The sequence below is a fragment of the Sebastes umbrosus genome, chromosome 2 (assembly GCF_015220745.1).
Source record: "Sebastes umbrosus isolate fSebUmb1 chromosome 2, fSebUmb1.pri, whole genome shotgun sequence".
NCBI lineage: Eukaryota > Metazoa > Chordata > Actinopteri > Perciformes > Sebastidae > Sebastes > Sebastes umbrosus.
In genome coordinates, this window is record NC_051270.1 from 29,625,114 (window position 1) to 29,652,611 (window position 27,498).

Below are 27,498 nucleotides of genomic sequence, written 5' to 3' on the forward strand. Positions count from 1 at the left end.
GCGGCAGGCAGTTCTCTGTCTTCCCTCTCTGACATATTCCTTTCTGTTCTCGTGTAGCCGGGGCGTTTTTTCGCTGTACGGCGAGCACAACTCTGCAGAGGGAGTGAGATGCAGGCTTATTTTCACTGTATGCATTCTGCTTCTGTCAACACTTTCTGCAGGAGCTCGCACGTCATGAAAGTCTGCTGCAGACGTTTGAGTTGTTAGACTTGTACTGAATTTGTACCTCTGCGTGTATATTGTTAGTGTGCGTACATGTTTAGGTGTAGCCATAAGCATAATAGTTCCTGGTGCATCTCATTTTTACACTAATCCAGAGGTTTTAATTAGTCCTGGGCGGCTCTGGAGTTCATCAGCGAGTCTCATTAGTGAGGCGTCCGCGATACCCCTGTGCTTCTAATCTCAGTCTGTCTGCTGTCATCCCGCTGAGAATTTGGATCTCTATTCATTAAGTTGACATGGCGACCCTTCTGTCCAGCACATAATTATTTCTTGTTCTGTTTTTTTTTCATGACAGCAGTAACCTTTGCAGCTGGAGTATTTTTTCTCTGCTGAGCATCACCTCACCTTTTTGTTTGTATTGCTAATTTCTACATGTGTATTTCTGTCTCCTTGTTTAGGTGACTTGGGCCGAGCAACAAGTGTCGAAAAGGAGGAAAAAGAGGGATGTCTACGTAGAACCGATAGATCCCAAGTTCAGAGACCAGTGGTACCTTGTGAGTATGAACGCTGCTGAACAAAAGGCCGTGCTGCGTGTTTTGTGTGGGACATAAATCAGCGCTGCACACTGGTTGAGCTTTTTATCCACCCAAATTCAATACGTGTAATTTAATTTGGAGCTGTGATGTTTCCCCCCCCCGAGTCACAAGACAAGCTTGTATGAATCCAATATTCCGCCTTTCCGCGAGATGCTGCTGTGTGTCTTGTTTGCAGAACACGAAGTCTGCGTGACTTCACCTGAAGGATTCAGCTTCAACGATGACATTTGCGCATACACAGGGTGCCTTTGAACTGCATCCTTTTCAAAAATTGGTGGTTTACTTTAGTCCATTAAAGCAACAGAGAGAGAAAACGGAGGAAAAGACGATTCACCTTGAGTCGTTCTTGTTCTCAGTTGATTGATTTTTCCGTTTGACTTGAAGAATGTCACTGATACGTTGGCCTGTTAAAAGCAGCAGTAACAACCCCCGAGATTCTCTGTTCGGCTCCACTCTTCCTTCAATTACTGTGAGGGAGCTTCAGGCGGAAGAAAATACACGGTGATGCAAAACAGACTTGCATCACTAGTTGTTCAAAATGTCTGTGCTTGAACAGAGGCAGACTGACTTCCCCAGTGTGTCGGAGTAGTTACTGGCAACTTGAAAGGCAAATGAGTAGATAAGACGCTGCTGCCTGGTTGTGTTAATGTGACTAGATGGAATAGATTCTGCCATACGTTCACAACAGTTATCTCACCCGTATTAAAACCTGCCTGTGATACATATAGATATGGAAAGGTTTTATAGCAGTATCTTTTAGGGCTGCAGCACATGATTATTTTCATTATCGATTAATTTTTCAGAACACATATTAATGTTTTTAGATTTGTTTGTCCAACCAGTCGTCCAAAACCTAAAGATATTTCACTGATTGTCATATATGTGACCAAAGACAAAGGCAGAAAATCCTCACATTAGAGAAGCTGGAACCAGTAAGTGTTTGTTTGTTTGTTTGTTTGTTTGTTTGTTTGAAAAATGATCAAAATGATCAAAATGATTAATCTATTATAGGGCTGTCAATTGATTAAATAGTTAATAGCGATTAATCACATACAGTCCATAGTTAATCACGATTAATCGTAAATTAATCACACATTTTCTTTCTTTAAAACTGAGCCCGCTACATCCTCCGAAAGATCAATAGCGTTAAAGAAATTAGTTTTATAGATTTTGCGTTAATGCGTTATTATCGTGTTAACTTCGACAGCCCTAATCTATTGTCAAAATAGTTGCTGATTAATTATCTTTTGATCAACTAATTGATTGATTGATTGATTGATTGATTGATTGATTGATTGATTGATTGATTAATCAACTAATGGTTGCAGCTCTAGGGATGTAAGGAAATATTGATACACTTGAGTATTGCGATATTATGTTTTGTGATACTGTATCAATTCTCAAAAACTCTGTATACATTTTTAATTAATAGTTTACATGTAAAGATTCGTGGCAGACAGTGGTTCATTTCGGGTTGTGTTTAAACCCCTGACGGCTAGATAGCAGTGTTGTCATTTATCTTCAGCCATAGAGAACGAATGCCTCCGTAGAATACAATGGAGCGTCGTCTTTATACTATGACAGTTTTCCTAAATTAGATTTAAAAATTGCAATATATCGCCTCGCTTACAGTATCGCAATATATTGAATCGTAACCCCGGTATCTTGATACGTATCGTATCGCCAGATTCTTGCCAACACAGCCCGATGCAGCTCTAGCATCTTTGCTGGCCCATAAGGAAATTAATGTTTTATTAAAAGAAACTGTTAAAAATTATGACTAAAGCTACTGTGCTGATATTTATGAATATGATGCACTCTGAGGTCCTTTTTAAAGAGCTGCTGAATCTGTGAGTGGAAAACATAGACATAAAGATTGATTCCTATTTATAAGTTTGCGGGCATCCCATGAGGTTGTAAAGCTCATTAAAACACCAAAAGACATGAAAACTGGAGCAACACCTTTGCTATTCTCTGATCTGTTCCACTACTGGGATCACTGAGCTTTGAGCAGAATAATAATATGTCCCCATGTCAGAAAAGAGAGCATGTGAACATGTTAGTTGTTCACAAACCAAACGACCTCCAGTTAGCATGTTCGGTTAGCGTTAATCAAGATGTGGCCAGCTCATATAGTGTCTAAATACCTACACTTTACTGAGTTACAGAAATCTTTGAGATATTTTTCTCTCACTGTCGAAACACATTCTGTATACTTTAGATAAGTTATTGTGATAATGTCTGTTCAGAAGGTTTTCAGGTTGCAGGAATGTGCTCCCGCTCTCTCCCAGCAGGAAATAAATCTGTGCCTCATTAAAACTCAACCTGGCTGGCCAGAGGAGAGTGTGGGTGGGTTTGTTGGCAGGGTGTCCTTGGTGGACAGATGCTAATGGTCAGCATCTGCTGTTACAATGAATATTTAATATTTTTTATTTGATATTTCTAATCAAAATGATGAGACATGATAAATCGTGGGCAAGCCTCAAAGCAGAGATCTCAGGCTGCACATACGGTGTGCTCACAGGCTCAAGATGTCGGTGTGCAGAAGGACTCTCTTGATGAGCAATATTCAAAATGAAACCTTGCACAGGCCTCTCTCAGATTTATTATACACTCAGCGTGTCAGCCACAGACGGCCTTTTTTCCAGTTTGAATCAGCATTGCAGATCACAACTTTCAGCTTTAATTGATTTTCTCCTTGATGGTTTAAGTGTCAATGACGTTACAAGGCTGAAGAACAAACCTCATCCTCTCTGATAGATTGTGCCTACGAGGGTCTGAAATCTAACAGGGAAATGTGGCGGGTGGTACATCAGACACATTATATTTAACCGGCGGTACGCTTTAAAAAGAGGAGCTTTGAACCTGATGAAAGACAGACACGGCTTTTGACCAAAGGTTAAGTTGAATGTCAAAAGCATATCAAAAAGCATGCAGAATGATTACTGCGTGCCATCATCCAGTTCACCGCTGCTTTGCTTGGTATTAATAATAAATGCAGGCATGGCATTGATGCTTTCAGGCTAGAGATACTCTTTATAAGCTTCCCCTCATTGAAAAACTTTAGCTTTTCACTAAGGAAGAATGACTGAAATTCAATAAGCTGCACCTTTGTTCCTGGATGCTTCAGTCAAAAGCCCGGTCTTCATCAAATGTCATGATTTTTTTTTTTGTTTCTTTTAGAGTAAGCCCTTCCAGATTTAGTTAAAAGCACATTCTTGTCAGCACTCAGGTGACTTTCAGATAATTGGATTCCATCTAAGTTGTTTGCTTTCTCCGTCCTCAGTACAACGTCAACCACCGTGACCTGAATGCCAAATCTGCATGGCAGTTGGGCTACACAGGTAAAGGGGTGGTGGTGTCCATTTTGGATGACGGAATAGAGAAGAACCATCCGGACTTGATGCAGAACTACGTGAGTATAACTACTAAATGAGCTGAAACATTGGGCCTCATGCAAGAACCACTCGTACGAACAGATTCGTTCTTAAATCCTCCTAAATCACTCGTATAAGCCACTTTCACCAATTTTCTCGTATTATGAATTTTCTCTTAGGTACGAACACAATTTACGATGGGTCCAGACCTGTCATAGCAGTCATGTGCAATCAGGGCTGGGCAATATGATGATATACATCGTCAAAACGATATAGAAATGTCTATCATATATATATTTTTCTATATTGTTTCTATCGCGATACAGGCTAGGCCTATATTTATTTATTTTTTTCTCTATAATTTCACTTAAAACTGTTATGTTCAGTTTGCACTCAAGTTCTTAAAATGAGAAAATACTCCGTACTTTTCATTTGTATACAAATACAAAAATGGCTTTACCATGTGGTTATTTCATATAGACTATTTATTGAACTACCAGAAAACATTCTATATCATGATATATATCTTTATCAAGATATGAAATAAACTTTGAAGTAATTTTGAGTATGAAAATCTTATATAAATTACACTTCCTGATTATGTTGACATTATCCTGTTGGACTTTCCATTTAGAATTATAATAGAATATATATAGAGTATAATTCTAAATGTATTCATATAGCCTAATGATATCATCATTCATTTAAATTGGCCATTGATGCTTTTGTATAACGCTACAATATCAATATGAACACCTAAAATTACGCACTTATTGAAGATTAATTTGTCTCTTTATAAAATAAGGTCAACAGGAAGTGTAACCAGGTGCGTCATCCGTCAGGCTCTTGGAAGAGAGCGTTTCTTTAGACAGCGTGCTGATATATTGGCAGAGACAGATAAATGGGGCAGGATGCGTAGCCTTATGTGGCATAAACGCACGCTTATGCACAGGTGGCATTCACCCTGTTTACGCAGGTCATTTACACCGTTATCTGAAATTATAGGAGCGTCTGCTGAATCTGACGTGTCTCACTCGTACGAGCCCACGGTACGAAAAAAAAGTAAGAGAAGGTTAAGACAAGAATAAGAAAATGTTCTTGCATGAGGCCCATTATGTTTTCCATTTAGAGGCTGTGATTGCAGCAGCAAACAGACTGACGATAAGAACAGAATAAACAGCAGATTTAGTATTAAAGATGATATCTTGGATGGATTTTAACAATTTTCGTGCAGACAGATTTTGTTGTTTTAAATTTTGCAGATTTTTGAATACTTGAACGTACCAAACTGACCCTCAAACGCATCCAACTCTTAACAGCTTATCTGCGTCTTTATTTAGGACCCGGATGCCAGCTACGATGTGAATGACGGCGACCCAGATCCTCAGCCTCGATACACGCAGCTTAATGACAACAGGTAGAAATCTACACAGATAACAATTTCATTTCCACTCTTCTCTCTGTCTACTGGCCTGCCCTGGGAACCACCCATCTGTGTTTCCTAAATGCCGGCTGTCAGGATGGAATTGCACATGTTCATTAATTTGTTCCCCTCACTGATAGCTGACAGCTGATATGTAAATAGAGATTTTGATTTTCCACCATTTAGCTGTTTTTACTTTCCAAAAATGGGCAATGAGTAATACGAATCATGCCCCCAACTCAGAGTTTGTGGATTTGCTCTGGCCAGGCGCCACCGGTGCATCTCTCTAGCCCGGGTAAGTAGAGTAAATCTACACTGGGATTAAGGTGGTATGTGAAGAAAACGGCTTTATAGCAGTGGCCTCTGCAGATGGCATTAGGAGTTGTTTACCACCACAGTGATGTCTTGCAGAGAATTGATTGAATTAAGTTCATCAGCATTAATGAAACAGAGCAAATCTCTTGGCTCTGGAGAGCCCTCGCTCGCCCGTCTTCCTTCATTCCCGCTGCCTGCCTCCCGTCTGACTTTAATTTCTGATTCGCTGTAATCTGCTGTTTGTGGGCCACTGGCCTGAGAGGCTTTCTTATCCCGAGGCTCACCGTGATTACTGGTGATAGGCAGGGAAGATTATAGTTAGGCGGGGATGGAAATCAAACGTCCCCAACTGAGACAGGGGCCAGGAGCAGGCACCATGAATATGGAGGCCAGAGGGAGACGGTCAGAGCTGCAGGAACACACTGTAACTATGGCAATGTGCTGTATCACCCCCTTACAAGCTGTGTGGAACATATAAGAGGTGGAGGCTGATTGTAGAGGGTGTGTAATTGTTTTCATACTCAAAATAGAGAATACTACTTTGGGGCAGAACCACACACACAGAATTATCAGTAAAAGTTTTAATAAACATGGAAACAGTGCAAACAATATGTTGTTTTCTAATTCAGCCCAGTGTTTTTAAGATTCTATGCCAGTGCCTCAAACTGTTCTCACCACCATCATCAACAAAACCCTAAATGGTGGAATTTCTTGTGGAAGAATGTGTGAGAACATCCCTCCAGCTCCACAGATCCCCAATCTGTGCCAAGGCACGCTTAAGCTCTTCTGGTGGCTCATAGTGGCCCCGAGCCCGGCTAAGACACTTACTATTGATGTTTCCTTCATTTTGGCTGCACCTCTATTCCAACCCTCGCTCACCTCAGCCCTTATCTCTCGCCACCCAGCTCTCCGTGTCTTCCTTGTGGCAGGACCAATTGAGAGGGAGCATATTTCTGTGTGTGTGTGTGTGTGTGTTTCTCTTACTTTACAGCGGGTTGGTGCAGATGCATGTGTAAACAACCTGTGGGCGGGCATGAAAATGCGTAAGGTTGTGTAAGACTGTAAGTGTCTGTTCCCTGCAGAAAGCCCAACACTGTTCACCTCCATAAGGCTGTCTTTCTTCCCCCAGCGTACGGGGAGCAGCGAGGATGGCTCGGTAGCAATGTGGCCATTCACCCTCATGTTTATCTAAGACGGCATGAGATCGAGATGTTTCTCTTTCCGTCCTATCAGGATGGTTTCCAAATGTGCATTTTCTGGATTAAGCCTGGCTAAACTTGCATGGAGTCTTTTTTTAGTTTATTGCCTCCTGATTTAGATTAAAGCTGCAGTGGGTAGAAATGGAGCAAATATGATTAAAAACAGTGCCAAATCCTGACAGTAGTGCATGAGACAGGTAATCTGAAAAAAAATCATGTGCCACTGTGTCCTCCGGTGTCCTCTGGTGCTCCTAATGACATCTGCAAGATTTCACAGACCGGAGGAAAACGACCAATCGGAGCCGGGCTGGAGCCTGCTGTCTCTGAGCAGCTGTCACTCATGAACTCTGATCAAACGGTTAAACTAGGCAGCGCTGATCAAATATGAATCAATATCCTGTCTGTGAATGAACAGCCAATAGGAACGCTCTCTTTCTCTGAAATAACTTGTGATTGGCCAAAGTCTCCCGTCACGGGCTATATTTTCTAAAGCCTGAAAACAGAGCCATGATGAGCTGCAGAAGTCTAGTTTTCTCTCAGAACACTTGAATTACAATACGCTGAAAGGTTATTGTGGAATTTTTGCCCAATAATGCCAAAAACAGTCTGCCTACTGCAGCTTTAAGGCTTGCTCTCAACATCAACTATAGAATCACACTATTCAACATGAGCAATGAATATGAAGATGTTTTCTTGATGATGATGATGATAATGATGAACAGGAAAAAAATAAGGTGAATTTACTTTACAGAACAAGGGGGCAGTGCTGATTACATGTGCATATTCCAAAATATTCAAGGCACAGCAACCTATTTCACAGTACTGCAAACAGCAGGCTGATTAATTATCACCTGACCCTACATAAATCTCTCTATAGACATTTTTTTTTTTCCATATTCCTCTCTGTACCATGCTCTATAAACATCGCCAGGCGTTTTGTCCTGAAGGCCAGCTCATTAGCAAGCTGGCAGAACCATTAACAGACTTAAGAATGAGCAGAGCAACAACAGTTGTTCAGATTTACCTTTGAGGTTCAGTGCAGCCCAGGGACTGCGAACGCCACTATCCACGGCCTCGAGAGCCTCAATGATTTTGTAAAAAAGTAATTAAGCTAATGCAAGAGAGAAACACCAAGTGAATGAAAGATGTTGTATGCCAGAATCTCGGCGAGAAGTGGGTGAAGATAGAAAAAAAATCAATGCAATGTTGGACAAGTACATATGTCACAATCCAGTATGTCATTGCAGCGTCAAACCTTGTTTGCATTAATGGTTATGCTTTGAGAGAGCTCTCAATTCAGTTTATGTGCAACTTGAACGTCTTACTGAAATCCTTTAGATATATTATTGATTGATTTTTGTCTTTATTCATGCGCACAAAGTGCCCATCCCTCATGGGTTTACAATACACCAAAGATACAACTGCAGTGGTCAAACATTTCGATCCATTAAGAAATTACAGCTTTTTTTATTGCTCGATCTTAAACAATATATTCTGCGTTCTCTCTTTTCTTTGTTGGCAAATAAAATCTCCTACAAAAAGAGTTCCCTTCCTGGAGCACAACTAAAGTATTTCATAGTCATCCAGTCAAAAGAAATCAACATAAATGGAGGTCATTTCACTAAAGAGTACATCCTTTATGTCCTCGTAGACAGGGCAGTAAAACAAAAAGGGAACCTCATTCTCAATTTCACCTCGCTCACACAACAAACAAAGTCTGTCCTCCTTTGGAGTGGCATTAAACTGTCCGGTCTCTAATGGTAATGTAAATGAGCATAACACTACACATAGGGATCTAAATATACTGTATAAATATAAATGTTGGATTGGGTTCAAAATTTTGATACCAAAAGCCATAATAATTTAATAATTGGCAGTCTTTTTCATGTTTTTTTTTTGGTTACTTGTCCTTTTAGCCATTTTATTGTAAAGTCACTAATTTGTATGTATCACGAACTGCAGGAGCCAAATTTAGAACTTGTCGAGTACCACCTATCACACGTGCACCTTAGAGGATTGCTGTTTACGCAGCACAAGAAAACCTGCAGCATCAGTGTCTGATCTTTATATAATAAGCCAAAAAAGCGGCTTTGTGCACTTTTTTTCCAGTGCAGGTTTGAGTGAATCCTTTTCCCATCTTTGCACTACATCCACAGACACATCTGTATGACAATAGTATGTCTTTTTAGCGAGCCTCCAGAGAGGGGCGGTTTAGGTTTTGCACGCTGATAATGGTTCTGCCAGCTGTGGGTATGAATACTGATGGTGTTATTGGCCTCGGGCCTGCAGCCGACTGTAGTTGCTGTAACCTGAGTTAGTCTCTGTGCCGAGGATCTGCCACGGGGCTTGTTCTCGCTGTAATCGAAACAAGACTTTACTGAAACTGCTCTTTGTTCACCTTTATCTCCTATTATCAACATAAGTTATGATGGCAACGTATCAGATGCAAACGTTGTTTTGAAGTTTATTCAAGACTCTCCTGTTTCTTTTTCCAGGAAGTGAGTTACTTTTATTCAATCAAGGTTTTGTTGAGATAAAGTGAAGGCATGAAAGTGTTTTAAATAGTAGTAACTAACTGCTTGTGTGAGTGTGTCGAGATGAGAACTGTAAGCAGCGCAGGTATGCGCGCACCACTTAGTCTTTGAATGGATGGTTTCCATTAAGTTGGTAATGTGGCAGGTACTCGCACTAATTGACTGTTGCTTCATTGAGTTTTGTTTTGGTCTGCTGGAAGCTCGTCTAAATTAGACCGGTGGGCTATTCATTCCTCAGCATGTTGTGTCAAGACATGACAAGGACAACGTGATAGTGCTTATGATAAATTTAAATATTTTTTTCTCAAACAATTACATTTGTATACACTATATAACTCTTCATAACAAACATATCTGAAAGGGTTTAACAAGAAAACTACATCTAACAAAAGTGTGAAGAAAAAAACGAACCAGCTTTTATGTCCAGCAAGCTAGTTTTGTTTTAAGATGTATGGACTTGCATTTATATAGCGCCTTTCTAGTCTTCCGACCACTCAAAGCGCTTTACACTACATGTCAGCATTCACCCATTCACACACATAATCATACACTGATGGCAGAGACTGCCATGCAAGGTACCAACCTGCCCATCAGGATCTAATCTAAATACTCATTCACACACTGATGGCACAACCTTTGGGAGCAATTTGGGGTTCAGCTGAGTATCGAACTGCCGACCTTCCAATTCGTGGGCGACCCGCTCTACCTCTGAGCCACAGTCGCCTTCAAATGATCACAAGGTCATTGCATGAGATAAAAAATAAAGTAAAACCCTTTACAGAAATGAATCGTATGAATCCTAAAACGTCTCTTGTTGTGTAGCTTGCCGTCATATCTGACTTCTTGATTTAGTCGTTACAGCATGCTTGAGTTGGTTCACATAGTTGTTGAATGATATAAGGTGTTAGAAGGGAAAGTGAGCATCTCTGCAATTAATGGAGCTGATTTTCTGAGTGCAGTTGAGAGTTGAGACTTCTCTGTCATGTAGTAACTGAAGTCTGAGAGTCCTCCGGCGTGTCAGGGAATCTATTAGGTTGATATTACAGCAGCGATCATTAATCTGTGTGACTTGTTAACAACGCTGTACTTGTAGTGACAGACAGCTCTTTGTCCCCTCAGACAATGTCTGGGATTGGTTTCACACTTCATGTGATGATCTCCTGCGCTGTGCTGTCACCTCTTCAGCCTCCTCTCTGAACCGCGGGCCTGGAGGTGGAATCCAGCATTTGGTTGTAGGTCTTGTCAGGACAGCAGATCAGTAAGAATGTGTTCATACAGACACATTGAGGACATGCAGTCGTGCTTTGCCCTCATTGTCAGAAGACTGGCTGCTCCATCATCGTGACTGATCATCCTGTTGACAGATGAACTCACAGAGTCAAGGTTACTAATTAGCTGTCGTGTAATTCTGCATTTGGGGATTGGGGCCGTAAACTATGAAAAGAGCAACTATTATGCTCTTGTGCTATTTCCCTTTCCTTTAGTGTGTGTTGTGTAGTATTTGTGTGCATGTAAATGATATGTAAAGTTACAAAGGCCAAAGTCCAGGCTAAAGGGAGTTACTCTCCTTCACAGAAACACTGCTTCTGAACTGCCTGAAACACCTCGCTTGAAGTCCCGCCTTTTCTTCCGTAACATGGTGATGTCACCAAGTAACCAATTTGCATAATACCTGCGTAGCGGCTAGTTTGGCACGCCCTCAAACAAAGCTAGTTAGAGCGAAGCTGGAGTGGAGTCTGAAGAGTTTGATTTGGTTGACCAATCATCAGAGCAGACTGAGACTTTCGGAGGGGGGAGGGGGGTCGTTTTCAGAGGGTGTAAAGAAGGTGCTGCAGCACAGCTGGTATGAGAAAAGTAAAGTGTTTTTTGAACGTTAAAGCATTTAAAGATGTAGTAGTACATATGTAATATGTAAAAGTATGACCCTGAAAAATGAGCATAATAGGTCCTCTTTGAAATCATAAATCATACACAAGTCAACTTTTTTTTCTCAGATTTTATGCATATGGTGGTGTGTTCTTTATACTATAACAGTTTTCCCCAAATTAGATAAAACAAATAGCAATATATCGGAATATATTGAATCATAACCCCAATATCATGATACATATCATACTGCCAGATTCTTGCCAATACACAGCCCTAATTTTGATAAAAGTTTAAGTAAATTTCAAAGCAATAATGCTAAATACAGTGTGGCCAGCTTTTCAATATGTTAATATATGTGTCCATTCCTCGGTTTTCTTTGATATTATAATATATTCTGATTTCCTTTACATAAGGGACTTCTTTAAGTTTTGCTTTCACAAGAAAATTTCACAAAAGTGTTTGACCCACCGATGCACTCGTCTTCAAATTGACCTGAGCAGTGAGTGGGAGCAGTAAAAGGATATCGTCTTGTATCCATTTTATCACTCCCAGGAAGAAATCACTCCCGAAAGTCTGATTATGCAAGCAGTTCTTGCATAATCAGATTCAGAATCAGTGAGCTTCACCTCCGTAACAGCATTTGTATGCTATGAATCGGTCTACCATGTAAGTGACTGTAATGAATGTGTCAAAGGAAGATTTGGAGAAAGGCTCCGTTGAACACTGGAGGTATCGGCCTGTGCATGCCCGGCATCCCATCGCAGACACCTGAGCTGCTCCTTATCATCCGCTGCATCACAAACACGGATGCTGTAGGTCATAACGACTCCCAAAGTCAACAGGCCGGCACTTCCAGGAATGTCGAGATAAGGTTCTCTGAAAAATCATCCAGATGACATTTCTCTCTCTCTCTGTGTGTGTGTGTGTGTGTGTTTACTTTTGTGTCTTTAAAGATTTTTATTAGCATGCTGCAGCCGGGCCTGTGACTCCATCTAACTGTCGTCCTGTGACACATTAGAGACATGGTGCCAATGTCGCCGATGGCATTGACATTAACCTCCGCCCTCTCAGCTCATCAGCGTGTCTAAAGAGATCTCAAGGAGCCAGCAGATGAATTACAATTCTCTGACCTTCTGTCTTTACACCTGTGTCTTAAATGAAAGCAGACGTCTTAACGGTTATTAGAAATAGTTAGTCAAATAAATATGGGTTATGGCTTCTGTGGCCTCTGACCTGTCAATTGTGAACAGCTTAAATTCCATTTAAATGTAAGAGTTCTTTAATGCTCCTTAATAAGTGATAATGGCAGTTTTGGCAGGCTACCTTCATATCCTGACAGCAGATAAAGCCTGTTGTGTCAGAGGAGGATGTCTGCTGCTGATGTGGTGTTTTGATTCTCGTGTTTTTGGTTTGGCTGGATACCCAGAGTGCCTTAATGGAAACCTGCTGGCGTAGATAGTTCCTTGAATAGTGAATGTCCACGGTTTCTGTTGTTTCCTGATGTGGCACAGTGTTGCCCTGGCTCCAGCATTCCTGTCTGGGAATGGCTGCACTCCAGCGGGGATTGCGCCATGGTTTGAAAGGCATTAAGAGTGCGTATCCATCTGGCAGACTAGGGGAATACACCTGACTGGAATGTGATGATCAGCCCCTCTGTAGCGGCTTCTTGGATCTCTACGCCGCGGTGCCCGGAGCTAGGTCTTACTACAGAGGCTCAGGCTTAATGAAAGACCTATTGTGAAACGGGCAAATGTAATTCACAATTTCCTCCCATGTGTGACGGTAGTATGTCATCTTATTTCCCTTTTCACTCGGCCTGATTCAGGCCCCGTAGGCATTCCAAGGTTATAATGCTAGAAGGCCATAGATAATGTACATAGGCCTCCACTCATTGGCTGAATGTTTTCTTTTAGCCATTCAGATTTATTTAAAGGAATCAAAGCCAAGACGCTGTCTCCACAAGTTTGTTTTGTCTCAGTCTACTGCTCGACCTCGGTGCAGGAGGGAGCACGTTCCCTCACAAGCAACCGTTGTTAGACATGTGTACACTACCTGTGTTTATACAGTAAAATGCTGTGTCATAAGGTGAACGACACAAGGATAAGCATTTTCCTTACCTCTCACTTTCTCATTCTTCCTATCCAGGCATGGAACACGATGTGCAGGAGAGGTGGCCGCAGTAGCCAACAATGGGATCTGTGGAGTCGGAGTGGCCTACAATGCCAAGATCGGAGGTAAGGTCAAACCATAAACAGGTGGATAATTGATTCGATCTCACGGGTGAAAACCTGAGTTTCATCTCTGTTTTCTTTTTTTGACAGCCAGAATAGTTGAACTACTTATTCCGCAGCGCCAGTGTTATTTTCAGTCCATTTCCCTGGCACAGCACGCCACTGAATCTTTCTGAGCATCACCACAGATGTGATGTGGATTGCCAATTCACTGTAACTGTAGTGGTTTTGCATGGAGTGACAGTTTTGAAAAAGCACAGTGGTATGCAGTTTCTGCAATGATTTGGTGCTACAGCTTTTATGGACACTGTGTTAAATGTCAAATGCACTGCTCTCGACTCGTATACAAGTCAAATGGTTGATATAACTCACTTCTAATGTTCCGGTATCTACTGTAAATTGGTTCAGAGACAAAACATTATGTACACCCTTCAATACACAGTACAGACTGTACCTGATAAACTGCTAACTTGATGTATTTAGAGACATCTGGTTGTGCTGATGGTGTTTCTAAAGAAGTGAGAGGAAGAGCCTCAGAGTTTGACTGTAGTACTGCAAACACTGTCTTTATAGTATGTTGAAGGCAAAACGCCCACTATAAGATCTGTTTTGAAGCTGTGTCAGTTTGGCTGAAGTTAGATAGTTAGAATACACATTTGACAGGGTCTCACTGACGCCCCGCTGTGATGTCAGCCCCCGCTGCTCTACAGCAATGCATGATCTCTCTCTCTCTCGCTCTCTCTTTCTCCCTCTCTCTCTTGCACATTCTCTCGTTGTTTTAGTCAATCAACAGGAATCCACTATATATTAAGTGATCAACAGTTTGTTATTATTAAAGCTAAATGTTTTTCTGGCAACGGCTTCTCAAATGGGAGGAGTTGCTTCTTTTTATCTTTGCAAATTGAATATTTCAGGGACAAAACAAGATGGGCTGCTTGATTATGGCAAAAATCCTAATCACAATTATTTTGGTCAATATTAAGATCAAGATTACTCTCTGACTTTGGAAACATCATGCATTTAGAAAGAAAATTTTGTAGCCTACATTTTAAAGTTAAATATATCAATCTGGTGCACTTTGAGAACAAAATGAAGGTGCTAGATGTATGAAGAACTTTGTGCTCTTGTAGACAATTTAATCATAAACACACTGGTTGTACAGATATGAATGGTGATGACACGGAAACAAAAAAAAGTCACACCCACAAAGCATGGTAAACGAGACGGGGTCCATGGGTGAGGACAGTCCACCCCGGTTGACAGTCACACCGTCTCTCCCCACAGGGAGAGAGGACTAAGCGGCGAGGTCTGGGTGAGGGTGCTGTAAAGCGCCACCTTCACCCCAGGCCTTTACAAGCTGACCTACAGCTGGTCGCGGTGCACCACTACGGAGGAAATATTCACATTTAAGAAGCTGGAATCAGAGTTGTTTCATCTTTTTCTTAAAAAAATTACTCAATGATTAATCCAACGAGGGCCAGCCAGCGCCGGGGAGAGTTCCCACGAGGGGATCTTCCCACACCGAGCTGACCCACCGGGCAGAGTGAACACGCACCACTGTAAAGGAAAGGGGATTTGTAACACAAGACAAAACGAGATCATCATTGTCAGACAGCCCTGACGGGGAACTGAAGCCATGTGTTGAGAGATTGTATCCATCTGTGCTCTCTTCAAAGCCACCCGACTCCATTGACAAAGATGGTAATTTTACCTCGCAGAACATGGGAGTTGCTGGACTACCGCTGCCTTGATCAGATGGTTTGTTTTTGTTATTGTGTGACTTCAGTGACTCCGAACTAACCCTTTAAAACACCAAAGCCACACAATAACACAAACAAACTTACCGATCGAGGCAGCGTTAGACCAGCAACTCCCGTGTTCTGCGAGGTAAAATTACTGCTTTTGTGGCTTTGTAGAGAGCATAGATAAAGGCTTTAGTGCCCAGTTGGAAACGGCTGTCTGATGGCAGGATAAAGCGGTGAAAACATTCTAAATATTCGTGTACTTTAGGTGGTTAAAATATATTTTGCTGCCGGCCGCGTCCACAGCACTACATTGCTTTGCTCCCGTGCCGGTACTCCTGTCTGGCTACTTCACTTCAAATCACCCGAACTATCCCTTTAACCGAGAAATTAATGGCAGATTCATTGATAATGAAAATAGTAATTACAGTGCAAATGGGGAGATGGCGGGAGAAAGAGAGAAAGGAATCACAGCTGAACTAAAAAGGAATTTTTGACAAGTCTGTTTACTTTGTTACTCACTCACTGTGTACTTCTAATGTGCTACCTTGTTTTTTAGTGAGCGTACAGTTCTGATGTCAAGGTGTGAATAGTACACTAAGCACATGGGACATGTATTGAGATGAAAAATATTACAGCGGGCGTTTGGCCTTAAAGGGGTCAGCCTTTGACTGCAGTGCCACAATTAATGGAAAACATCATAATTAAAAGATGACACTAACAGTTTAGTTTAAGATTATTTATCTGTGTCAGAGACACACAAACGGACAGTAAAAAACTGCTCATTTATGAGAAGATATAAAATATCTGAGAGTGGCAAAATATTGTGAAATATTAATTTGTTTGTTCTAAAAAGGATTTGGCACCCTGATGGGTTGTTTTTCTTCTGCCTGCAGGGAGGGAACACTTGTAGTTTCTGTTCCCATTCTTCAAAAGAAGCTTTTTGATATTTAAAAAACACCACAGCTGATTTGTGTATTTTTTTCATTGTAAACAAACTTTTGTTTTTATCATTTCATGATGTTTTATTTTAGTTTTTTCTCCCACTACGATTCTAAAATTGAAGCCCCATTAAATGGGCTATCGGGGTTAAAGTTAGTTGTTGTTATAGTCACATCATTAGAACAGAGCACATGTGTTTGATTGCTTATTTCTTGTTCCTGTGTGAGGATGAAGTTGTAATGTCTGACTCCAGGATGTAGCACAGTGATGTAGTGTGGTAGGAGCTCCTTTATATCCATGCATGCTCTATCGCATCACCTCTCAGCTTATCTCAATAGCCTCCTGTCTACTTCTAGCTCTCATAAAGATCAGACCCCGTCAGAATAGTGCCGTAACTCTTTATGATCTCCAGATGGCAAGTGGGAGTATACCACATGGCATCAGCGTTTCTATCATAACAAGGCTGTGTGTGAACATGTAGGTGGAGCGGGAGGCGGCACGGTGTTGTGAAAACCATCACATGCTTTTATCCACACTCGAGGCTTTTTTCCATCAGTAGAATCAGATACTAGAAACTCAATTCATGTGTAAATACATTGAGAGCAATGAAAAAAACAGAGTCAAATTCCTCATACTGTACGTGTTCACATACTTGGCCATTCAAGCTGATTCTGACTACCGTCAAAACATTAAAACTAAGATTTGAAAGTACGTTTCAGAACTTTGAAGACACAGATTTGTAATTTAAAGCACGACACTGCCAACCAGAGGTGGGACCAAGTCATTGTTTTGCAAGTCACAAGTAAGCACTCAAGTCCTGAGTCATAACTGACAAGTCCCAAGTCCTAAACTTTGAGTTATGAGTCCTAAACAAGTCATAATGCGCTCTCCTCACCAAATGCAATACCATTTTAATAACAGAGTAACTGGTGCCAACTGGTGCTCAGTAACGTAAGTTAGTTCTTCATGGTTTTCTCCTGCAACTTGATTGGATGCTGCCGGATTGGTTCAAACAAAGTGGATTTGGGGAATTAAGTGTACGATAATCAGGTCCAAATAATATTCACTAAAAAATAAAGAGTCCAGATTTCAACAAACAAGACTCGGTCAAAACTGAGTATATGGCTGGACCGTGTATGGTCAGTCTGTGAATTTGTGGCTAAATTGTTAAACAAATAGTCAGTGGTCATGTCTATAATGTTGAATCCAGCGCTACATGTCCACCAGGTCTGATGAGAACACTAGGGGACGCGCTGCTCCACTCAACTGGCCGCTCTAGCGGTGACGTTTACTCTCTCGTTGAATGCACGTAGTTGGTCCATGGTTTTCTGCTTGCTGTTTCAAACAGGAAACAACATGGCGGCCTGCTCGTAAACTTTTTGTTATTCCGTCTAAACAATCCACCAAAATCTACTTCTGAAAACATTTTAAGCGAGAAATAGGCGGTGCCACTGCTGAATCTCATTTCATTTTAGAACTAGATCGTCTAGTTTGACAGCTTGGTCCAAGTTTCTTGAGCTGGATGCGTCTTGCTGGACGAGCTTTTTTGCATAAAGGACTGTTCCTCGGCGTTTTATTTTGAAAGAGCAACAGCCAATTATGAAACTCCAACACTCGGCCGATCAAATATGTAAATTCATCACTCAGTCAGTCTTTGGCAGACTTTTGCGTTTGTAGGGCTGGCCCTATGCGGTCCAGCCAAAAACACATTCAGCACTAAACAACAAAAGATAGAAATTCAGTTTGTTCAGTTCAGTTATTTCCCAACGAGTAAATCCACCTCCCAAACAAATCAATGAAGGATCTCTCAAAAAGTAAATAAACGCAACATCTCCGATGCTGTCGAAGTCACCTCCGGTACCGAGCAGTTGATCGCCTTCATGCACACGCTTTTTAAATAACATGCTTTTTAATCTTTAGGCTTGGAGGAAGGTATGAAGTATTTTCAGTCTAAGGGCTCAAGTCCAAGTGAAGTCATGAGTCTCTGGTGTTGAAGTCCAAGTCGAGTTGCAAGTCTTTTTTTACTTTGTCAAGTCTAAAGTCTAAAGTCGTCAGTCCATAAAGTCCACACCTCGGCAGCCAACATTGTAAGAGTGAGGCAGTTATTTCATTAAAATCTTATTTTCAAATGTTTGAATCCTATTTTTCAGTTTTGAAACCATAATTTACACTTGCCAGGTGTAAGGTTCAAGTATGAAATTTTCCCCCCCCGACGCATGTTGCATGGTGACATGCCAAACATCCACTGAACATTAAACTGACACACACGCAGCACGGCAACACCCGAGAGTCCAGATTGTGCAAGTCCTACAATAGCTCTCCACAGCTGGAAGCCAGACAGACAAACAGCATTCTCCAGAACATCGGAAACAAAAGGCAGGAACCCAAATTGTCAAGTTAAATCCAAATCAGCAGGGCTTATTCAGGCCAGGTTATTAATTGGCGGGGGATAATATATTGCAAAGGCAGAGTGCAGAGGGAGGAGTGCAGAAGCTTCTGTGACTCCTCTGCGCACAAGATCAGTTACCCACTTGACCCCGTGCCACCTGCCGCACTACAGCTCATTATTCAGCCAAGAGACACTCCTGTGAATTATCTCCATAGTAATTTCAAACACATATTGGCTGGCTTAGATCTTCCAATATTTATAACTTTGGGATAAAAGTAGTCCTTCAGGTGAGCGTCAGTTCCAACAAAAGTACAATAAATTAAGCACTACGAGGTTGCTGCCATTGTTCTCTCTCTCTCAGGGTCAAACTGTCTGAATCTTGACAGAAATTTTCATTTTCCTTTGTTTTACTTCTAACTGTGGCAGTTTTATTTCAGTCAACTCGCTGATGATATTCAAAGCAATATTTCAACACATTGGGATCGACGCTCATTGGCTTTCTTGCAGAGAGTTAGATGAGAGAATCGATGCCACTCTCACACTTCCGATCATCTTTATGCTAAGCTAAGCTAACTGGCTGTAGCTTCATATTTGCTGTAAAGACATGATAATAGGGCAACAACTTACGATTATTTTCATTGTCGATTAATCTGTCGATAATTTTCTCGATAAATCGATTAGTTGTGTGGTTTATAAAATGTCAGAAAATGGTAAAAAATGTTGATCAGTGTTTCCCAAAGCCCAAGATGACGTCCTCAATTGTCTTGTTTTGTCCACAACTCAAAGATATTCAGTTTACTGTCATAGAGGAGTAAAGAAACCAGAAAATATTCATACTGAAGAAGCTGAAATTATAGAATTTTTCTCTTTTTTTTCTTTAAAAAATGACTAAAACCGATTAATCGATTATCAAAATAGCTGGCAATAAATTAAATAGTTGACATCTAATCAATTCATTGTTGCAGCTTTACATGAGAGTGGTATCGATCTTCTCATCTAACTCTCTGCAAGAAAGTGAATAAGCAATTAAATTTTTTACACAGGATGCACTATATCTGTATGAAAAAGAAAATCTCCTAAATTCTCATATAGAGGCAAAAATGTGCCAGACAGCATACTAGCATTTATATTTTTGAACCAGCAGTTGTTCAAATTTCTGTCATTCATTCATTCATTCATTATCCGTAACCGCTGATCCAATTCGGGGTCGCGGGGTGCTGGAGCCCATCCCAGCTGACGTTGGGTGAAGATAAGATAAGATAAGATAAGATAAGATATTCCTTTATTAGTCCCACAGTGGGGACATTTCTAGTGTACAGCAGCAAAGGGGATAGTGCAGAAACAACAAGTAGCAGTAAAAACAAAAAGCAAGATACAACACAGTAAAAAAAAATAAACAAAACAAAAGTAGACAGACATAAAATATGAACAATTTAAATAGAAGGAAAAATATAAAAATAGGAACAATATAAACAGTATTGACAATAAACAGACTATCAACACAATTGCACAAGTGGAAATATGATATTGCACAGTGACTGGAATGAAATTTCACCTGAAAGTATTGCACAGTATGAATTGAAGTTACACCTGAGTAGTACAAGGCGGGGGGTACACATTTAAAAGAAAATATAAATGCTAAATTGATTTGAGCTTCAGTTGATCTGAGAGTTAATGAGCGACTCATGATACTGCACTGTGCATATACACAAGAAATAGATTGAACCTTGATGCATTATCAAGCTTGGTGTCTGGGTTTTAGGATAGACAGATAATTTGGATGGGGACTGGAGATACTTGAGTCTCCTCGGCAAATCACAGAAGTGCAGGCTGCCATGGAAACACTAGCAGCCCAGCGCCTGTTTGATGCTTTTGGAGGACTTCAAAGAGACACTGCTTGGTTACTTTAACCCACATAGAGCAGCATGGAGTAACCTGACCTGCAATGCACCAAAGGGGGAAATTAGTTTGTTTTTTAGGTGCCTTTGATTTCTCACCACTCTCTCTGTGGAGGAACGTTAGGACAAACACCTCCCGCTCTGTATGCCTCTCCTGCACTGCTGTGTGTATGTATTTGTTTTATCTCTGGTTCACAGCTCTTCATCAATGATCGCTGATCTCAATTAACTTTGGCTGACTTGTTCACTTCTCTTGAAATAAGAGCAAGTCTGGTTCAATTTGCACTCAGACAGTTTCATCCAGACACGTAGAGGAAGACAACTAATGTTGTCTTTCATCTTTTTATCTGAATTTTCTGTCTCAGAAGTCTGCTGCACACTTGAGGAGGCATTTCACCCACAATGCAATTGATCTTGTTCCATTTCAGTTTGTTTTTTTTCCCCCAACCTGCTCAAGCGCCAAAGCAAATCAATAGAGATGGCGTTGATTTACATGGTGGAGTCCATGAGAGCGTCACAGTGAATGCGCAAATAACAAATGCCAGCAGCATGTGCTGCACCGCTGCATGTGAGCTGTACAAATGCACGCAGACAATGGACAGCATTGCAAACAAGCGTGTAAAAATGCAAATCACACAACACTACAGCAGCATGGCTTTGTCCCTACACATTTCAAACCTAGCTGAACAGGTCAGGTACAACTAAAGAGCTACAACACCATGAATAAAGCACTGAGCTGCAGACTAGAGGAACAGGATCTTGCAAGATTGTCATCACTTGCAGCACTTTTTGCATGTTTCAGTGTAGTCCTTTTTTGTGGTAAAAAGAGTACTCCACTGATTTAGCACTGTGCTAGCAATGCAACAAATTCAGATATATGGTCTTTTTATCCCACATTATATTCTTTCTTGTCAAAACCTGGCACCTACGTTACCCACAGTGCAACTTGTTATGCTCAGTGGGCTACTGCCAGGTCTGAAAAGTGAAGCCAATGCTGAAGTGCCTTAAACTCTAACAGCCAGCAGGGGGCGACTCCTCTGGTTGCAAAAAGAAGTCTGATTGTATAGAAGTCTATGAGAAAATGAGCCTACTTCTCACTTGATTTATTACCTCAGTAAACACTGTGAACATGAGTTTATGGTCTCAATCTCTAGTTTCAAGTCTTCTTCAATACAGCATGATGTTCATTTAGTAAATTATGGTCCCATTTTGAGTAAAGTAGACCATAAAGCAGGGGATGCTTTAGGGCGTAGCTACCTTGTGATTGACAGGTTGCTACCACGGCGTTGTCCGGTCTGGGAGTTGTCCGTGTGTTCGTCTTACTACTTTCACAGTGGGTTCAGTTCATGAAAGTTGATATTCAAATTTTGTTTGCCTAAAAATATCTTATTCAGCATTCGGTTGTACTTGGCCTCACCCTCTTGTATCACTTCTGGTTGCAAAAAAACAAGATGGCAACGGCCAAAATGACGAACTCAAGGCCTCAAAACGGCAGTCCACCAAACCAATTGGTGACACTTCTTATATACAGTCTATGGTTATGCTACTGTAGTAGCGGGTAATGTAGTCTTGAGCTGCTAGCCGTTAACTTGACTTCACATCACTTGGTTCTATGTTTATTAGGTGTTCAATTTCATATTAACTTTTACTTATCATAAAAAATACTATCTATGTACTAAGAAAACCTTTCTGTTTTGTCATCTGTGTGTCTGTATGTGTTGCAGGTGTGCGTATGTTGGACGGCGAGGTGACTGACATGGTGGAGGCCCAGTCCCTCAGTCTGAACCCCCAACACATCGACGTCTACAGCGCCAGCTGGGGCCCGGAGGATGACGGCAAAACTGTCGACGGACCTGCCAAACTCGCCAAAGAAGCTTTTCTGCGTGGAGTTACAGAGGTGTGTGTGTGTGTGTGTGTTTGTGGGTGTTTGTGTGAGACAGAACTTATTTACTGGCTGTGTGTGGCTTCCTTTCAGCAGTCAGTAATTGAACTGTTCAAGCATGAGAGGACACAAGCTGGAAGAACAAAGCAATTTTTGACCCTGACAATTATGAATGGAAGGGAATGTCCTCTAAAAGCCACCAGGGAGAAAAATCTTGGAAAGTGAATAGAAGCAGCACTGACAGAAATGAAGTATGAAAAGTTTTTCTTTGAATATTCATTGTTAGTTGAAGGGCGCTTCTAAACTGCCAGCTCATCTTTTATCTCTCAGCTCATTTCAGTCAGTCGGTATGTGGTCTCTTCAAACCGTGAATTGATGTTTAAAAGAAGAAGAAAAAAACAATTATATTCCAACCAGTTACTGCAGCTTTGCATTACTTGAAAAGCATTTATAATCAAAGGCTTCCAAACAAAGAGATTTATAACTAGTCTGTCAGCATTTAACAACATGGCAATCAGAATATTGACCAAAAAGGCACCACGCTGTCTCGGGCTGCGCATTTACAAGAATCTGGCGATACGATACGTATCATGATACGGGGGTTACGATTCAATATATTGCCATACTGTAAGCAAGGCAATGTATTGAGATTTTTTAAAATCTAATTTTAGGAAAAGTATCGTAGTATAAAGACACACCACCGTGCATACAATCTGAGTAACAAAAAAGTTGTATTTTTTATGCAGTCAGAACAGTGGGATCTGCATTTGCATTTATCACAGTCCCTGTAACACCCAACATCATAGCATTACTTTATGAGGGCACATACACTGAGAGGACGCATCTCTTTGCAAATATAATAAAGTATTGACTGAGATAATCTTTGCATGTAAAATATTAATTAAAAACAGTGATTTTGAGAATCAATACAGTATCACAAAACATAATATCGTGATACTCACTATTTTTTATATTTTCTTACACCCCTAACGCTGTCATGTAACCAGTCCTGTTGTTGATGTCAGCACTAGTTTTAATACATGGGACCATGTCAGATATAGGTAATAGATATAGAAAATGTATCTATATCAGATATATAAAATATATGTAAAGATAAGGGCTGATTAGGGCTATCAATCTATTAGAATATTTAATCACGATTAATCGCATGATTGTCCATAGTTAATTGCGATTAATTGCAAAGTTATTGCACATTAATCTTTTCAAAATGTACCTTAAAGGGAGATTTGTCAAGTATTTAATACTCCTATCAACATGGGAGTGGGCAAATATGCTGCTTTATGCAAATGTATGTATATATGTATTATTGGAAATCAATTAACAACACAAAATAATGGAAAATATTGTCCAGAAACCCTCACAGGTACTGCATTTAGCATAAAAAATATGCTCAAATCATAACATGGCAAACTGCAGCCCAACAGACAACAACAGCTGTCAGTGTGTCAGTGTGCTGACTTGACTATGACTTGCCCCAAACTGCATGTGATTATCATAAAGTGGGCAAAAAGGGAGACTCGTGGGTACCCATAGAACCCATTTTAAGACACACATCTTGAGGTCAGAGGTCAACGGACCCCTATGAAAATGGCTGTGCTAGTTTTTCCTCACCAAAGTGTAGTGTAACTTTAGAGCGTTATGTAGCCTCCTTTGCACCTAAAAATCGCAAGTTGCGTTGACACATCGTGTTAACTTTAACAGCCCTAGTAAAGATATGTAAAATGAACAAGTCAACAGATCAATAAGCATACAGATCACACCCAAGGCTCTCACATCTGCCCTCCATGAATCAAAACATCCATCCAGCTAACACTGACTCTTGTTACAGAGCAGTAGGATTCAAGGCATGTGCCGTAAAGCTGATTGGAACCGCTGACACTGACTACTAAGATAATTGCCACAGTGACGGTGCTGTCTGATGGTGGTGTGGGTGGTGCATAGCTGGGTTTGATCAATGCGGAGAGAGATGGCTCCACTCAATACAATAAAGCGGCTCTTAGATGAAAATTATTGCACTTCAAAGGCTGAGAGGTTGGATGATTTATCACAATGAGCTGTTGTCATATAGTGCCTTTTTGTATTGCGTTGCTGTCACGCAATGTATAGCTCTTTTTAATTTACTGAGTGACCACCGCGGCCTCTGTGATGTATGCTGCGTTTTAATGGGCCCTTTCTGAAATGAGCCCTGAAATGAATTTGCCCTCCTATAATTGGGATTCCTATTAAAGATTGAATGAGATTTTGTTCTTTTCTGGTTAGCGGTGGTCCACGGCATGAATGAATGAGAATGAAAGGATCTCCGTTTGTCTGAATATACGGTATGTTTTCCAGGGTCGTGGTGGTTTGGGCTCCATCTTTGTGTGGGCTTCTGGGAACGGAGGGAGAGAGAAGGACAGCTGCAACTGCGACGGCTACACCAACAGCATCTACACCCTGTCCATTAGCAGCTCCACCCAGAACGGCAACGTCCCCTGGTACAGCGAGGCGTGCTCCTCCACCCTCGCCACCACCTACAGCTCGGGGAACCTCAACGAGAAACAGATAGTGAGTCTCTCATTCTATTCCTTTCCTTGTGTCCCTCGCTTTAACTGAGCTTCAATGCCTGTGGTTAAAAAATGGTCAGATATTTATTTCCAAGGTGAAATCCACGGCTTCTTTATAGCTGCTGAAATGTGTTTGAATGACAAACACTTATCCGGGCTGCATCCTTGAGGTCTAACAAACTGTGCTGAACCCATTTCCTGCCTCCTAAAACATTTACAAAGCCGATTTGTTTTCTACATTTTGAAGCCTGGACTGTTTACATCCGTATTTACTTTCAGTCTTCATCTTCCCTGCCTTTGATGGCACATTTTTTATGTATTGTATTATGTATGTTTTTATGCATTTTTAGCGGTACCCCCACCTGTAGATCACTGGAATAGTGTGAAACCATTTGCAGGACTGTGTATCACATCACCCAGGTGCGCATGCATCCCTGTGATCTCTATGACAGGAAACTGATTATCTTTGAGTTGTTGACAAAACAAGACATTTGTGGACATCATCTTGAGCTTTGGGAAACACTGATCAACATCTTTCATCATCGTGTGACATTTTATAGACCAAACAACTAATCGATTTAATCGTGGTAATAATCAATAGATAAATCTGTTTTTTTTTTGTGGCTTGCTTGGATAGCTGGTCGGACAAAACAAGAAATTTGAAGACGTTACATTGGACATTGTGATGGCCGTTTTTCACTATTATTTATATATATATATAATATAATATAATAATGACAAACTTGATCAAATAATCATAAAAATAATCAACCAGTATACCAACCATTATACTAGAATAAAGTTTTACCCAATAACTGCCTAAATTAATGAGAAGTGTTTATGATAAAATACCAAACTATGACAACAATGTTTTATCTTTTTAGCTGCATTTTTAAAGTTTCTAAACCCCTTAGGAATGCCATTTGATCATACCGTATATTAAACGTATGTACATTTTGTACATACATGGCTGCAAGTAACAGTTATCTTAATTATCTATTAATCTATCAGTTATTATCTTGATAAACTGATTTTTGTGGTCTTTAAATAGTCCGAAAAATAGTCTTGTTTTTTTCGACCAACAGTCCAAAATCCAAATAAGCAGTTTGCTATCACAGAAAACCAGAATATATTCACATTTGAGAAGCTGTAACTACCGAATGTTTGCTTAAAGAGATACCTTAAATGACTAATTGATTATCAAAATAGTTTTGATCTCAATGGACTTAGTGATTAATTAAGTAATTGTTTCAGCTCCATACAAACAGCCCATTCTGCAGCCTTCTGTCTGAACCACAGCATGACTTCTTCATTCTGTCCTCCTTTTCTTCTTCTTCTCCTCCATTCATTCAGTCGTGGACCATTAAAATTATTATGAATAGCGAACGGCTGAGACTCCGTCTGGCAATCTGTTGCTGCTTAACATTCTTGTCGCAAACACAAAATCACACACATGCACAGCCTTTCTTTTCCTAGCATGCAGTCTAGCGGCCGGGCCAACTGGACGGACAGCTTATGACATCTCCGTGACATGTGGCTGGTCCCATAATGCCTCAGTGCTGTACTCACTTAATTGTGCTGTCACTCATGTACCCGGGAATGAAGAGATGGAGGAGAAAAGAGAGGGTGGGACCTCTGAGGTTATGCAGGAGCGAATATCTTAATGTCTGTTTAGGGTTTTTTTCACTATATTATCCTTCTCTTTCAATTTAAAGTAAGGGGGATATGGGAAGCTCCTGAATGCATAATTGGAGCATTAAAGTCAGTTCTGCCAGTGCATTTATTAAAAGATCAGTTTCTGGAGGCTCTGCATTAGTCAGCACAGAGGGCAGATTTTTGATTCCAACTGCTTTTGTATCGTCGTATTCAGTTACATAGATTGACCTCCCCTTTAGGATTCTATCGTGGGGGACTGGGGGCTGTTCGCGAAGCAGTGTTTTGTAACCTTTATCTGTCCTGAGACAGGTTTTGCTGAGTACAAACATGCTGGTTCTGCACCGCCTTGCTTTGTATTCATGCAGCTGCAGAAATTCACTCCTGGGAGCTGCCCACAGTGCAACCGCAGCCCTCTGCTGTGGGTCACCGAGGAGATTTCTACCGGGGCAGTTTGAGTGTTGCTCAAAGGCACCTCATTGGTAGTTGTTTGAGAGAGGGTGAGCATGAGTTATACGATTTCCCTGCTCTGATTTTTCCAGCTGGTCCAGAGAGCCGTGCTGAGGACTTTTTGCTCTTAACTTCCCGCTTCTTTAACTGTAGGGCAATTTCTGCCCCCAGCAAATACATATGAGATAGTAAGAGAGGAAGTGATGGAGAATAACATTTTTCACTCACTTAAAGGAGGCAAATTCCGAGTTATCAGGTGACAAGAATTTAAA

At 40.9% G+C, this 27,498-nt stretch overlaps 1 protein-coding gene across 3 annotated transcripts in view; it reads left to right on the forward strand.

Moving 5' to 3' along the window:
* Positions 1-27,498, forward strand: part of furina (furin (paired basic amino acid cleaving enzyme) a) — a 100,774-nt gene that overhangs the window by 59,601 nt on the left and 13,675 nt on the right. For all 3 annotated transcript variants that reach the window (XM_037755091.1, XM_037755100.1, XM_037755110.1), the window contains exons 4-9: positions 621-716; positions 4,045-4,173; positions 5,476-5,552; positions 13,621-13,709; positions 22,402-22,574; positions 24,912-25,124. In XM_037755091.1, coding sequence (XP_037611019.1) covers positions 621-716; positions 4,045-4,173; positions 5,476-5,552; positions 13,621-13,709; positions 22,402-22,574; positions 24,912-25,124 — 777 coding nt within the window. The remainder of the gene's footprint in view (positions 1-620; positions 717-4,044; positions 4,174-5,475; positions 5,553-13,620; positions 13,710-22,401; positions 22,575-24,911; positions 25,125-27,498) is intronic.